The 13822-nt window shown below is 27.2% G+C and overlaps 2 protein-coding genes across 3 annotated transcripts in view; both read right to left on the bottom strand.

The window, feature by feature from the left end:
* Window positions 1-12665, bottom strand: part of LOC111421017 (potassium voltage-gated channel protein Shaw-like) — a 121338-nt gene extending 108673 nt beyond the window's left edge. The window contains exon 1 of one of the 2 annotated variants that reach the window (XM_071195957.1): window positions 12308-12665. The gene's annotated coding sequence lies outside the window, so the exon portion shown is untranslated. The remainder of the gene's footprint in view (window positions 1-12307) is intronic. The other variant, XM_071195958.1, reaches the window with a different exon arrangement.
* A 231-nt stretch (window positions 12666-12896) lies between these two features.
* LOC111421495 (uncharacterized) lies at window positions 12897-13822 on the bottom strand. Its single transcript, XM_023054660.2, has 2 exons — window positions 13357-13822; window positions 12897-13306 (listed from the first exon to the last, which is right to left on the bottom strand). Exons 1-2 carry the CDS (start codon window positions 13539-13541, stop codon window positions 12952-12954), a joined length of 540 nt encoding a protein of 179 aa, XP_022910428.2. The 5' UTR covers window positions 13542-13822; the 3' UTR covers window positions 12897-12951.

Below are 13822 nucleotides of genomic sequence, written 5' to 3'. Positions count from 1 at the left end.
AATATCAAGAAAAATTCGAACATATGAAAATTGGATGAATTTGTTGCTTCTTCAAGCTGTTGATGGGTAACCCTCTGGAAACGAAGCATATTACAAAAACACTTTTGGAACAATAGATATTGCAAATTTTATTCTTAACAATATTGCTCTCTTGCACTTTTACTGTGAGATACGTCAGTAACAAGAAAAATACTAAGATAGGAAAATTGAATGAATTTGTTGCTTTTTCAAGTTGTTAATAGTAACAATCGGGAAACGGAGCATACTAAAAAAAACTTTTGGAACAATAATTATTGCAAATTAAATTCTTAACAATATTGCTCTCTTGCACTTTTGCTCTTAGATGCATCAATATCAAGAAAAATACGAAAATATGAAAATTGAATGAATTTGTTGCTTTTTCAAGTTAATGGTAACACCCGGGAATCAGAGCATGCTATAAAAAAACTTTTAGAACAATAGTTGTAGAAAATCTCATTCTTAATAATATTGCTCTCTCGCACTTTTGCTTTTAGATGCGTCAATATCAAGAAAAATACGAAAATATGAAAATTGAATGAATTTGTTGCTTTTTCAAGTTAATGGTAACACCCGGGAATCAGAGCATGCTATAAAAAAACTTTTAGAACAATAGTTGTAGAAAATCTCATTCTTAATAATATTGCTCTCTCGCACTTTTGCTTTTAGATGCGTCAATATCAAGAAAAATACGAAAATATGAAAATTGAATGAATTTGTTGCTTTATCAAGTTAATGGTAACACCCGGGAATCAGAGCATGCTATAAAAAAACTTTTAGAACAATAGTTGTAGAAAATCTCATTCTTAATAATATTGCTCTCTTGCACTTTTGCTTTTAGATGCGTCAATATCAAGAAAAATTCGAACATATGAAAATTAGATGAATTTGTTGCTTTTTCAAGCTGTTGATGGGTAACACTCTGGAAATGGGGCATATTACAAAAAACTTTTGAAATAATAGTTATTGCAAATTTTATTATTAACACTATTGCTCTCTTGCGCTTTTGCTCTCAGATGCGTCAACATCAAGAAAAATACGAAAATATGAGAATTGAGTGAATTTGTTGCTTTTTTCAAGTGGCTAATAGATAACATTCAGAAAACGGAGCATATTACAAAAACACTTTTGGAACAGTTGTTATTGCCAATTTTATTCTTAACAATATTGCTCTCTTGCACTTTTGCTTTTAGATGCGTCAATATCAAGAAAAATACGAAAGTATGAAAATTGGAGGAATTTGTTGCTTTTTCAAATAGTTAATGGTAACACTTTTGAAACGGAGCATATTACAAAAAAACTTGTGGAACAATAGTTATTATGTATAGCAGTAGCAAAAACCGTCTTGTCCCTTCTTTTCCAATTAGAACAATAAATAATTTGACGTTAGCAATCTCATCACGCCTCCTCCGTTGTTATTGCTATTACAACTAACTGCCACGTGATTTTTGCTATACCTTAAATCTCGATTAAACAATATTTTTATTCAATATGCGTTTACACACTCTCGAATCACTTTGGAAGAAGATCGAAGAAGATGATGACAAAGTGGAAGCCATAAATCGTCATCTCAAGATTGGAAGAAGATATCCAGGTAGATTTCAAGCCCGATACTTCGAAGAAGATGTATATTCTAACCTTCAGGCGGATTTTTTTGCCGTAATGGAAAAACTAGAAGACATCATTTCTAACCGACCTTCCTCTGAAACACAACATATTCCTCAAAATAACACTGCTATCCCTCTTCCAAAAATAAAACTTCCCGTATTTGATAGACCCTATGACCTTTTCCGAAAAAATGCAATATTTGAAGACGTACCTGAAAAGAGAAACTACTGGACAAGATTTGGAATCTGCCAGATAAAATACAAGACTTCAAAAAGAAAGAAATTCAAAAAATTTACAGTTCCAGAAAGGACAGAGTACATCAAAGCTCAAAAACTGTGCAAGAATTTCTTATATCACGTCAAAAGCAGCAACGTTAAGATGTCACATCTGCCAAAAACCACATCATACGTTGCTTCATAGAGATGAGAACAAGCAGATTAACCAAATAACCAAAGATACATCGTGTTCGTAATATTTCTCAAGTAGGATTCTAATTATAAATATGTGGTCGAATATTGACCTTCCTCCACGGAATCCACACTGATAATCTCGCAGGGCGTCCAAAAACAGTTCTATGCGTCTGGCAAGCACGTTTTTATGTTGTGTTCAGTTTCTTTATATTCTTGACCCTTTCTTATGTTCGATAGGTGTAACTTCCGAGACTTTGGGACTAATTCTGTTTAGGATACGTCTTTCGAGAAGCTTATAGCAGCTTTTTCTTTCTATACCATGATAGCTGCAAGAGCTGATGCCTAGGCACTATGTAGCATTACAATGAACCAAAGAAGACCAAGTTAAGAGGTAAAAAAAAACATTTCTGTGAGGTTCTAAATAGAAAACAAAGAAAAAACGAGGAAATGAAGCAGTCGCTGATGGCATTAGCATAAAGGTACTAACTCGCAATGAAATTAAAACAGCACTCAGGCAGATCAGTAATGAAAAGGCACCAGGTGTAGACAACGTTGCAGCTGAAGCACTAAGGAGACACCACTAATTACAACTAACTGACGAGGTATCACTCTTTTGTCAGTGTCAAGTAAAATGCCAAGTGATGAGACATGAGAGTATTCTGTCACCCATACTGTTCCTCCTGGTATTTGATAGAGTGCGGAGATAGGTTGCAGAAGGAAAAGTAAATGCTATTCAGTGGGATGTGCAAGATATATTTGAAAAACTTTTGCATCCGAAATTTGCTTACTCTCACAGAGATGTTGTGACATGGATGTAAAGCCGAGAAGACTGCAAGATGAAGCAGAACTAAAAGTCAATGTTAAAAAAACGAGATGATGTTTCTGACGATCCATAAACAGCAAAATTCCTGCAAAAGTTGTTGTCATCTAATTTTTGAAAGATATTTTTGGCAACCCTACAACGAAAAAAAAACCAGTTGCGAAGAACTTGGGAAATATACTCGGACTGTCAACATAGATACGAATTAGAGCATATTTTGCTGCAAGTTGGAGGCATGGACACTGTTGCTGAATACATCGAAAGATAAGGTATAAAAATCTTGACGCTATATCAATAAATAACCTCTAAATAAACTCTAATAGAATATACACCCTGAGGATAAAAGCAAAACTCTACAACAATACTTTCGTAAATGTGTATGCCCTAATGGAAGATGCGGAGGGGGACGTGGAGAAGAACTTTATGAAAAACTCCAATCTGTATGCGATGATTTATCAAAACAGTGTCAGACAAGGAGATACGCTATCTCCCAAAATTTTTTCCACTAATAACAGCATACCTTGGAACTCGTCAGATTTGGCGAGATACCCAAATTCGAGTAACTTCTGGTTATTCTGTGGTACTATCTACAATTATATCAAATGTAGCGCCTCGGTTGCAAGCGACCTTGGCTAAATGCAACAATAGCGTACTTTTCGTCTTAACAAAGCTAAGGTAGCTTGCAGTCGAGGCATTACAGTATGTGTTATTCAACATAATATAAATTGTAGCGCTTCGGCCGCAAGCGACCTCGGCTTAATAAAATAGCAAGGTTCGAACTAAGAAGTGGGATTTATTGAAATGCAATTTTTTGAAAACTTTGTTGAGATAGTTGTGCTCAGTAGAAAACGAAAGAAAAAGCGTTGTGTTTAAAAGTTTTACATCTCAAGAACTAGAAGATATTTTGAAAATCCGTTTCTTTCATTGGAAAGCTTATAATTGGAACTAAATGTGCTGATAATTTCATAATGATTTATTAAAATCCCGATTTGTTATGATTTTTTGAAAATGATGGAAAATAATTGTTTATGTCAAAAATGAGAAAGTGCCTTATGTTTAAAAGTTAATATCTCAAGAACTAAAAGATATTTTGAAAATCCGTTTCTTTTGTTTGAAAGGTTATAATTTGAGTTACATATGCTGATAATTTCATAATGATCTATTGAAATCCCGATTTATTACGATTTTTTGAAAAATTTGTGGTGAGAATTGTTCCTTGGAAAATGAGAAAAAATTGAGTTGTGTTAGAAATAATATCTCAAAAACTAAAAGATATTTTAAAATTCCGTTTCTTTCCTTGGAAAGTTTATAACTTATACGACAAATGCTGATAATTTCATAACAATTTATTGAAATCTCAATTTGTTATGATTTTTTGAAAATACTTGATTATAATTATTTTTTATCCGAAAAATGAGAAAATGCCTTAGATTTAAAACTTAATATCTCAAGAATTAAAAGATATTTTGAAGATCAGTTTTCTTCGTTGGAAAGCCTATAATTTGAACTAGATATGGTGATATTTTCAAATTCCGATTTATTGCAATTTTTTGAATATTCAGTTGAGATAGTTGCTTTTCCTAGAAAACGAAAAAGAAACAATTTGTGTTTAAAAGTTAATATCTCAAGAACTAGAAGATTTTGTGAAAATCCGTTTCTTTCGTTGAAAAGATTATAATTTGAGTTACATATGCTGATAATTTCATAATGATTTTTTAAAATCCCGATTTATTACGATTTTTCTTAAAATTAACTTGTGATAATTGTTATCCCTAGGACATGAAATATCTTTAAAACTAATATCTCAAAAACTAACAAATACTTTGAAAATCCGTTTCTTTTATTGGAAAGCTAACAATTTGTGTAATAAATGCTGATAATTTCACAATGATTTAATAAAATCCCGATTTGTTATGATTTTTTAAAAATGTTTGAATATAATTATTTTATATCTGGAAAATGAGAAAATACCTTAGGTATAAAAGTTAATATCTCAAGAACTAAAAGATATTTTGAAAATCCGTTTCTTTTGTTTGAAAGGTTATAATTTGAGTTAGATGTGCTGGTAATTTCATAATGATTTATTAAAATCCCGATTTATTGCGATTTTTTGAAAATTTAATGGTGATGAATGTTCTTTTTAGAAAATGAGAAAATAGGGAGTTGTGTTTAAAAGTTAATATCTCAAGAACCAAAAGATATTTTGAAAATCCGTTTCTTTTGTTTGAAAGTTTATAATTTGGATTAGATATGCTGATAATTTCATAATGATTCTTTAAAACCCCGATTTATTACGATTTTTTAAAAATTAAGTTGTGATAATTGTTATCCCTAGGACATGAAATATATTTAAAACTAATATCTCAAAAACTAACAAATACTTTGAAAATCCGTTTCTTTTGTTTGAAAGCTTATAATTTTAGTTACATATGCTGATAATTTCATAATGATTTTTTAAAACCCCGATTTATTACGATTTTTTAAAAATTAAGTTGTGATAATTGTTATCTCTAGGACATGAAAAAAACACGAGATATCTTTAAAACTAATATCTCAAAAACTAACAAATACTTTGAAAATCCGTTTCTTTTATTGGAAAGCTAACAATTTGTGTAACAAATGCTGATAATTTCACAATGATTTAGTAAAATCCCGATTTGTTATGATTTTTTAAAAATGATTGAATATAATTGTTTTATATCTGCAAAATGAGAAAATGCCTTAGGTATAAAAGTTAATATCTCAAGAACTAAAAGATATTTTGAAAATCCGTTTCTTTTGTTTGAAAGGTTATAATTTGAGTTAGATGTGCTGGTAATTTCATAATGATTTATTAAAATCCCGATTTATTGCAATTTTTTGAAAATTTAATGGTGATAAATGTTCTTTTTAGAAAATGAGAAAATAGGGAGTTGTGTTTAAAAGTTAATATCTCAAGAACCAAAAGATATTTTGAAAATCCGTTTCTTTTATTTGAAAGCTTATAATTTGACTTATATATGCTGATAATTTCATAATGATTTTTTAAAATCCCGATTTATTACGATTTTTTAAAAATTAACTTGTTATAATTGTTATCCCTAGGACATGAAAAAAACACGTGATATCTTTAAAACTGATATCTCAAAAACTAACAAATACTTTGAAAATCCGTTTCTTTTATTGAAAAGCTAACAATTTGTGTAACAAATGCTGATAATTTCACAATGATTTAGTAAAATCCCGATTTGTTATGATTTTTTTAAAATGATTGAATATAATTGTTTTATATCTGCAAAATGAGAAAATACCTTAGGTATAAAAGTTAATATCTCAAGAACTAAAAGATATTTTGAAAATCCGTTTCTTTTGTTTGAAAGGTTATAATTTGAGTTAGATGTGCTGGTAATTTCATAATGATTTATTAAAATCCCGATTTATTGCGATTTTTTGAAAATTTAATGGTGATGAATGTTCTTTTTAGAAAATGAGAAAATAGGGAGTTGTGTTTAAAAGTTAATATCTCAAGAACCAAAAGATATTTTGAAAATCCGTTTCTTTTGTTTGAAAGTTTATAATTTGGATTAGATATGCTGATAATTTCATAATGATTCTTTAAAACCCCGATTTATTACGATTTTTTAAAAATTAAGTTGTGATAATTGTTATCCCTAGGACATGAAATATATTTAAAACTAATATCTCAAAAACTAACAAATACTTTGAAAATCCGTTTCTTTTGTTTGAAAGCTTATAATTTTAGTTACATATGCTGATAATTTCATAATGATTTTTTAAAACCCCGATTTATTACGATTTTTTAAAAATTAAGTTGTGATAATTGTTATCTCTAGGACATGAAAAAAACACGAGATATCTTTAAAACTAATATCTCAAAAACTAACAAATACTTTGAAAATCCGTTTCTTTTATTGGAAAGCTAACAATTTGTGTAACAAATGCTGATAATTTCACAATGATTTAGTAAAATCCCGATTTGTTATGATTTTTTAAAAATGATTGAATATAATTGTTTTATATCTGCAAAATGAGAAAATGCCTTAGGTATAAAAGTTAATATCTCAAGAACTAAAAGATATTTTGAAAATCCGTTTCTTTTGTTTGAAAGGTTATAATTTGAGTTAGATGTGCTGGTAATTTCATAATGATTTATTAAAATCCCGATTTATTGCAATTTTTTGAAAATTTAATGGTGATAAATGTTCTTTTTAGAAAATGAGAAAATAGGGAGTTGTGTTTAAAAGTTAATATCTCAAGAACCAAAAGATATTTTGAAAATCCGTTTCTTTTATTTGAAAGCTTATAATTTGACTTATATATGCTGATAATTTCATAATGATTTTTTAAAATCCCGATTTATTACGATTTTTTAAAAATTAACTTGTTATAATTGTTATCCCTAGGACATGAAAAAAACACGTGATATCTTTAAAACTGATATCTCAAAAACTAACAAATACTTTGAAAATCCGTTTCTTTTATTGAAAAGCTAACAATTTGTGTAACAAATGCTGATAATTTCACAATGATTTAGTAAAATCCCGATTTGTTATGATTTTTTTAAAATGATTGAATATAATTGTTTTATATCTGGAAAATGAGAAAATGCCTTAGGTATAAAAGTTAATATCTCAAGAACTAAAAGATATTTTGAAAATCCGTTCCTTTTGTTTGAAAGGTTATAGTTTGAGTTAGATGTGCTAGTAATTTCATAATGATTTATTAAAATCCCGATTTATTGCGATTTTTTGAAAATTTAATGGTGATAAATGTTCTTTTTAGAAAATGAGAAAATAGGGAGTTGTGTTTAAAAGTTAATATCTCAAGAACCAAAAGATATTTTCAAAATCCGTTTTTTTTATTTGAAAGCTTATAATTTGACTTATATATGCTGATAATTTCATAATGATTTTTTAAAACCCCGATTTATTACGATTTTTTAAAAATTAAGTTGTGATAATTGTTATCCCTAGGACATGAAATATCTTTAAAACTAATATCTCAAAAACTAACAAATACTTTGAAAATCCATTTCTTTTATTGGAAAGCTAACAATTTGTGTAACAAATGCTGATAATTTCACAATGATTTAATAAAATCCCGATTTGTTATGATTTTTTAAAAATGATTGAATATAATTGTTTTATATCTGGAAAATGAGAAAATGCCTTAGGTATAAAAGTTAATATCTCAAGAACTAAAAGATATTTTGAAAATCCGTTTCTTTTGTTTGAAAGGTTATAGTTTGAGTTAGATGTGCTAGTAATTTCATAATGATTTATTAAAATCCCGATTTATTGCGATTTTTTGAAAATTTAATGGTGATGAATGTTCTTTTTAGAAAATGAGAAAATAGGGAGTTGTGTTTAAAAGTTAATATCTCAAGAACCAAAAGATATTTTCAAAATCCGTTTCTTTTATTTGAAAGCTTATAATTTGACTTATATATGCTGATAATTTCATAATGATTTTTTAAAATCCCGATTTATTACGATTTTTTAAAAATTAAGTTGTGATAATTGTTATCCCTAGGACATGAAATATCTTTAAAACTAATATCTCAAAAACTAACAAATACTTTGAAAATCCGTTTCTTTTGTTTGAAAGCTTATAATTTTAGTTACATATGCTGATAATTTCATAATGATTTTTTAAAACCCCGATTTATTACGATTTTTTCAAAATTAAGTTGTGATAATTGTTATCTCTAGGACATGAAAAAAACACGAGATATCTTTAAAACTAATATCTCAAAAACTAACAAATACCTTGAAAATCCGTTTCTTTTATTGGAAAGCTAACAATTTGTGTAACAAATGCTGATAATTTCACAATGATTTAGTAAAATCCCGATTTGTTATGATTTTTTTAAAATGATTGAATATAATTGTTTTATATCTGGAAAATGAGAAAATGCCTTAGGTATAAAAGTTAATATCTCAAGAACTAAAAGATATTTTGAAAATCCGTTCCTTTTGTTTGAAAGGTTATAGTTTGAGTTAGATGTGCTAGTAATTTCATAATGATTTATTAAAATCCCGATTTATTGCGATTTTTTGAAAATTTAATGGTGGTAAATGTTCTTTTTAGAAAATGAGAAAATAGGGAGTTGTGTTTAAAAGTTAATATCTCAAGAATCAAAAGATATTTTGAAAATCCGTTTCTTTTATTTGAAAGCTTATAATTTGAGTTACATATGCTGATAATTTCATAATGATTTTTTAAAACCCCGATTTATTACGATTTTTTAAAAATTAAGTTGTGATAATTGCTATCTCTAGGACATGAAAAAAACACGTGTTATCTTTAAAACTAATATCTTAAAAACTAACAAATACTTTGAAAATCCGTTTCTTTTATTGGAAAGCTAACAATTTGTGTAACAAATGCTGATAATTTCACAATGATTTAATAAAATCCCGATTTGTTATGATTTTTTAAAAATGATTGAATATAATTGTTTTATATCTGGAAAATGAGAAAATGCCTTAGGTATAAAAGTTAATATCTCAAGAACTAAAAGATATTTTGAAAATCCGTTTCTTTTGTTTGAAAGGTTATAGTTTGAGTTAGATGTGCTAGTAATTTCATAATGATTTATTAAAATCCCGATTTATTGCGATTTTTTGAAAATTTAATGGTGATGAATGTTCTTTTTAGAAAATGAGAAAATAGGGAGTTGTGTTTAAAAGTTAATATCTCAAGAACCAAAAGATATTTTCAAAATCCGTTTCTTTTATTTGAAAGCTTATAATTTGACTTATATATGCTGATAATTTCATAATGATTTTTTAAAATCCCGATTTATTACGATTTTTTAAAAATTAAGTTGTGATAATTGTTATCCCTAGGACATGAAATATCTTTAAAACTAATATCTCAAAAACTAACAAATACTTTGAAAATCCGTTTCTTTTGTTTGAAAGCTTATAATTTTAGTTACATATGCTGATAATTTCATAATGATTTTTTAAAACCCCGATTTATTACGATTTTTTAAAAATTAAGTTGTGATAATTGTTATCTCTAGGACATGAAAAAAACACGAGATATCTTTAAAACTAATATCTCAAAAACTAACAAATACTTTGAAAATCCGTTTCTTTTATTGGAAAGCTAACAATTTGTGTAACAAATGCTGATAATTTCACAATTATTTAGTAAAATCCCGATGTGTTATGATTTTTTAAAAATGATTGAATATAATTGTTTTATATCTGGAAAATGAGAAAATACCTTACGTATAAAAGTTAATATCTCAAGAACTAAAAGATATTTTGAAAATCCGTTTCTCTTGTTTGAAAGGTTATAATTTGTGTTAGATGTGCTGGTAATTTCATAATGATTTATTAAAATCCCGATTTATTGCGATTTTTTGAAAATTTAATGGTGATGAATGTTCTTTTTAGAAAATGAGAAAATAGGGAGTTGTGTTTAAAAGTTAATATCTCAAGAACCAAAAGATATTTTCAAAATCCGTTTCTTTTATTTGAAAGCTTATAATTTGAGTTACATATGCTGATAATTTCATAATGATTTTTTAAAACCCCGAGTTATTACGATTTTTTAAAAATTAAGTTGTGATAATTGTTATCTCTAGGACATGAAATATCTTTAAAACTAATATCTCAAAAACTAACAAATACTTTGAAAATCCGTTTCTTTTGTTTGAAAGCTTATAATTTTAGTTACATATGCTGATAATTTCATAATGATTTTTTAAAACCCCGATTTATTACGATTTTTTAAAAATTAAGTTGTGATAATTGTTATCTCTAGGACATGAAAAAAACACGAGATATCTTTAAAACTAATATCTCAAAAACTAACAAATACTTTGAAAATCCGTTTCTTTTATTGGAAAGCTAACAATTTGTGTAACAAATGCTGATAATTTCACAATGATTTAGTAAAATCCAGATTTGTTATGATTTTTTAAAAATGATTGAATATAATTGTTTTATATCTGGAAAATGAGAAAATACCTTAGGTATAAAAGTTAATATCTCAAGAACTAAAAGATATTTTGAAAATCCGTTTCTTTTGTTTGAAAGGTTATAATTTGAGTTAGATGTGCTGGTAATTTCATAATGATTTATTAAAATCCCGATTTATTGCGATTTTTTGAAAATTTAATAGTGATGCATGTTCTTTTTAGAAAATGAGAAAATAGGGAGTTGTGTTTAAAAGTTAATATCTCAAGAACCAAAAGATATTTTGAAAATTCGTTTTTTTTATTTGAAAGCTTATAATTTGTCTTATATATGCTGATAATTTCATAATGATTTATTAAGACTTCGATTTATTGCGATTTTTTGAAAAATTAGTTGTGAAAATTTTTCCTTAGAAAATAAGAAAAAAATGAAGTTGTGTTTAGAAATGAATATCTCAAAAACTAAAAGATATTTTAAAAATCCGTTTCTTTTGTTTGAAAGCTTATAATTTGATTTACATATGCTGATAATTTCATAATGATTTATTGAAACCTCGATTTATTGCGATTTTTTGAAAAATTAGTTGTGAAAATTGTTCCTTCGAAAATAAGAAAAAAATGAAGTTGTGTTTAGAAATGAATATCTCAAAAACAGATATTTTAAAAATCCGTTTCTTTCGTTGGAAAGCTTATAATTTAAGGTACATATGCTGATAATTTCATAATGATTTATTGAAATTGTGATTTGTTATGATTTTTTGAAAATGATTGAAAATAATTGTGTATCCAGAAAAATGAAAAATTACCTTATGTTGTTCAAAAGTTAATATCTCAAGAACTAAAAGATATTTTGAGAATCCATTTCTTTCGTTGGAAAGCTTATAATTTGGGGTACATATGCTGATAATTTCATAATGATATATTGAAATTGTGATTTGTTATGATTTTTTGAAAATGATTGAAAATAATTGTGTATCCCGAAAAATGAGATATTGCCTTATGTTGTTCAAAAGTTAATATCTCAAGAACTAAAAGATATTTTGAAAATCCGTTTCTTTTGTTTGAAAGGTTATAATTTGAGTTAGATGTGCTAGTAATTTCATAATGATTTATTAAAATCCCGATTTATTGCGATTTTTTGAAAATTTAATGGTGGTAAATGTTCTTTTTAAAAAATGAGAAAATAGGGAGTTGTGTTTAAAAGTTAATATCTCAAGAACCAAAAGATATTTTGAAAATCGGTTTCTTTCATTGGAAAGCTAACAATTTGTGTAACCAATGTTGATAATTTCACAATTATTTAGTAAAATCCCGATTTACTATGATTTTTTAAAAATGATTGAAAACACATTCTTAAAACGTCTTTATAAAAGGATTTTTTTTTAATTTTTAAAAGTTCTAAATATATTTCCACCCTTACGAATAACTTTTCGACCTGTTGCTTCAAAACTCGTTCGAAAGAACCTTTCGAATACAAAACTAATTTCAAATAAATTCTTATTCTATTTTTACACTTACCTTTTTAATTATTATTAATTTTTCTTTTTTAATTCACTTCATAACCGAACCCATTAACTTTTATTTAAAACAAATTCACTTTTAATTTTAATTAATAATTTAATAATAATAATAATAATCACAAAACTAGTTTATTTTATTTTATTTTATTTTATTCTTTTTTGTTGTAGAGATTGAAACTTTTTTCAACGTAAAAATTAAACACTTTATTAGCGTATATCTCGTTTGAACGTTGTAGGTGAACTGAAAACCGTCTCATTTTCAGGCGGGATGCTGCTGCATCCAGCAGGAACTTGCGCGATGCCTGCTGAAATTTACAGCAACCAGAGACCTAAAACCCTGAGGGATGTAAAATAATAAAGTTTCATTTTCGAGTCATTCCCCACAGCGAAAAAATTCAAAAGAAATCTTTTTTGTTTTTCTTCGTTTTAATTTACGAAATGATTTTCGAAATTATTTTAAATTAAATGGATCTTGAGTCAAGAGGAACGATTTATATTGAATTATTGAGTAGCGGATCTATTTTCGAATCGATGTTGTAAATATTTCTTTAAAATACGTTTCAAGATCGTTTCACAAGAACTTTGAATCACACAAAATAACGGTTTTATTTATTAACTTAAATTATTTTATAAATAACAAATTTAATCTAATTTTTTATAATTTCCCCCGTGATAAGGGGCTTTATCTTTAAAATCATAACCGGGTAAAATTTCGACGTCATCATGATGATACAAATCGATATCATCACCTTTTTTATTATTTTTTTCATCATTTTTCTCATTTTCTTTATCTCCATCATCATCTTCGCCACCACCGTGATTAAAATCGAAATAATATTCGCCATAACCCCCTTTATCATCGCCCCATTTCACTTTTCCTTGATGCCTATTATTGTCTAAATGAATTTTTTCAAATCTTTGCTCCCATCTTAATGGATCTTCAAAAACATGACCGAATTCTTTTTCGTCCGGGATTAATTGAGCTGAATAAATATCCCTAAAAAAAACGTTTTAATCAAAAATTATTTATTTTAATAAAAAACTCACTGGAAATATTTCTTAACATCCTTTTTTTCGTCTAAATCTTTATTATTATCTTGATCCCGATGATTTTTTCGTTTTCTTTGGGGACTTTTCCGATGATAATCATAATCCTTATCATTTTTAGTTGCAAAAGCGCCGATTAATACACTCAGAATTAAAAGAACCTTCACAAATACACTCAAATCCATCGTTAGTTATCAAGACACTTTCCGTTTTGCAGAAAGTGACTCCTATTTATAAACAATTCCGGTCATGCATTAAGATGTTGGGAAAGCTACCAACCGTAGAAACCTTGAGGTTTTTTCACATTTTTGAACATTTTTTAAGCATCACGGTTCATTAAAGGAAATTGGAAATAATAAAATACGTTTTGATGACTTTCTCTTTGATTTAAAACAATTTCTACGCGTTTATTTTATAGAGAAAGTGATCGTTTGATTTTAAATAAGATTAATTTCTTTTTATTTAT

This window comes from Onthophagus taurus, chromosome 5 (genome assembly GCF_036711975.1).
Source record: "Onthophagus taurus isolate NC chromosome 5, IU_Otau_3.0, whole genome shotgun sequence".
Lineage (NCBI taxonomy): Eukaryota > Metazoa > Arthropoda > Insecta > Coleoptera > Scarabaeidae > Onthophagus > Onthophagus taurus.
This window is presented reverse-complemented; position numbering and strand designations above follow the sequence as displayed.

What these genes read in the sequence shown, in the direction of transcription:
- LOC111421495 (XM_023054660.2), bottom strand. Translation starts at nt 13,541, where the DNA reads ATGGATTTGAGTGTATTTGTGAAGGTTCTTTTAATTCTGAGTGTATTA. An exon ending in GATGTTAAGAAATATTTCCA is followed by an intron (nt 13,307 to 13,356) that starts GTGAGTTTTTTA and finishes CGTTTTTTTTAG; the next exon opens with GGATATTTATTCAGCTCAAT.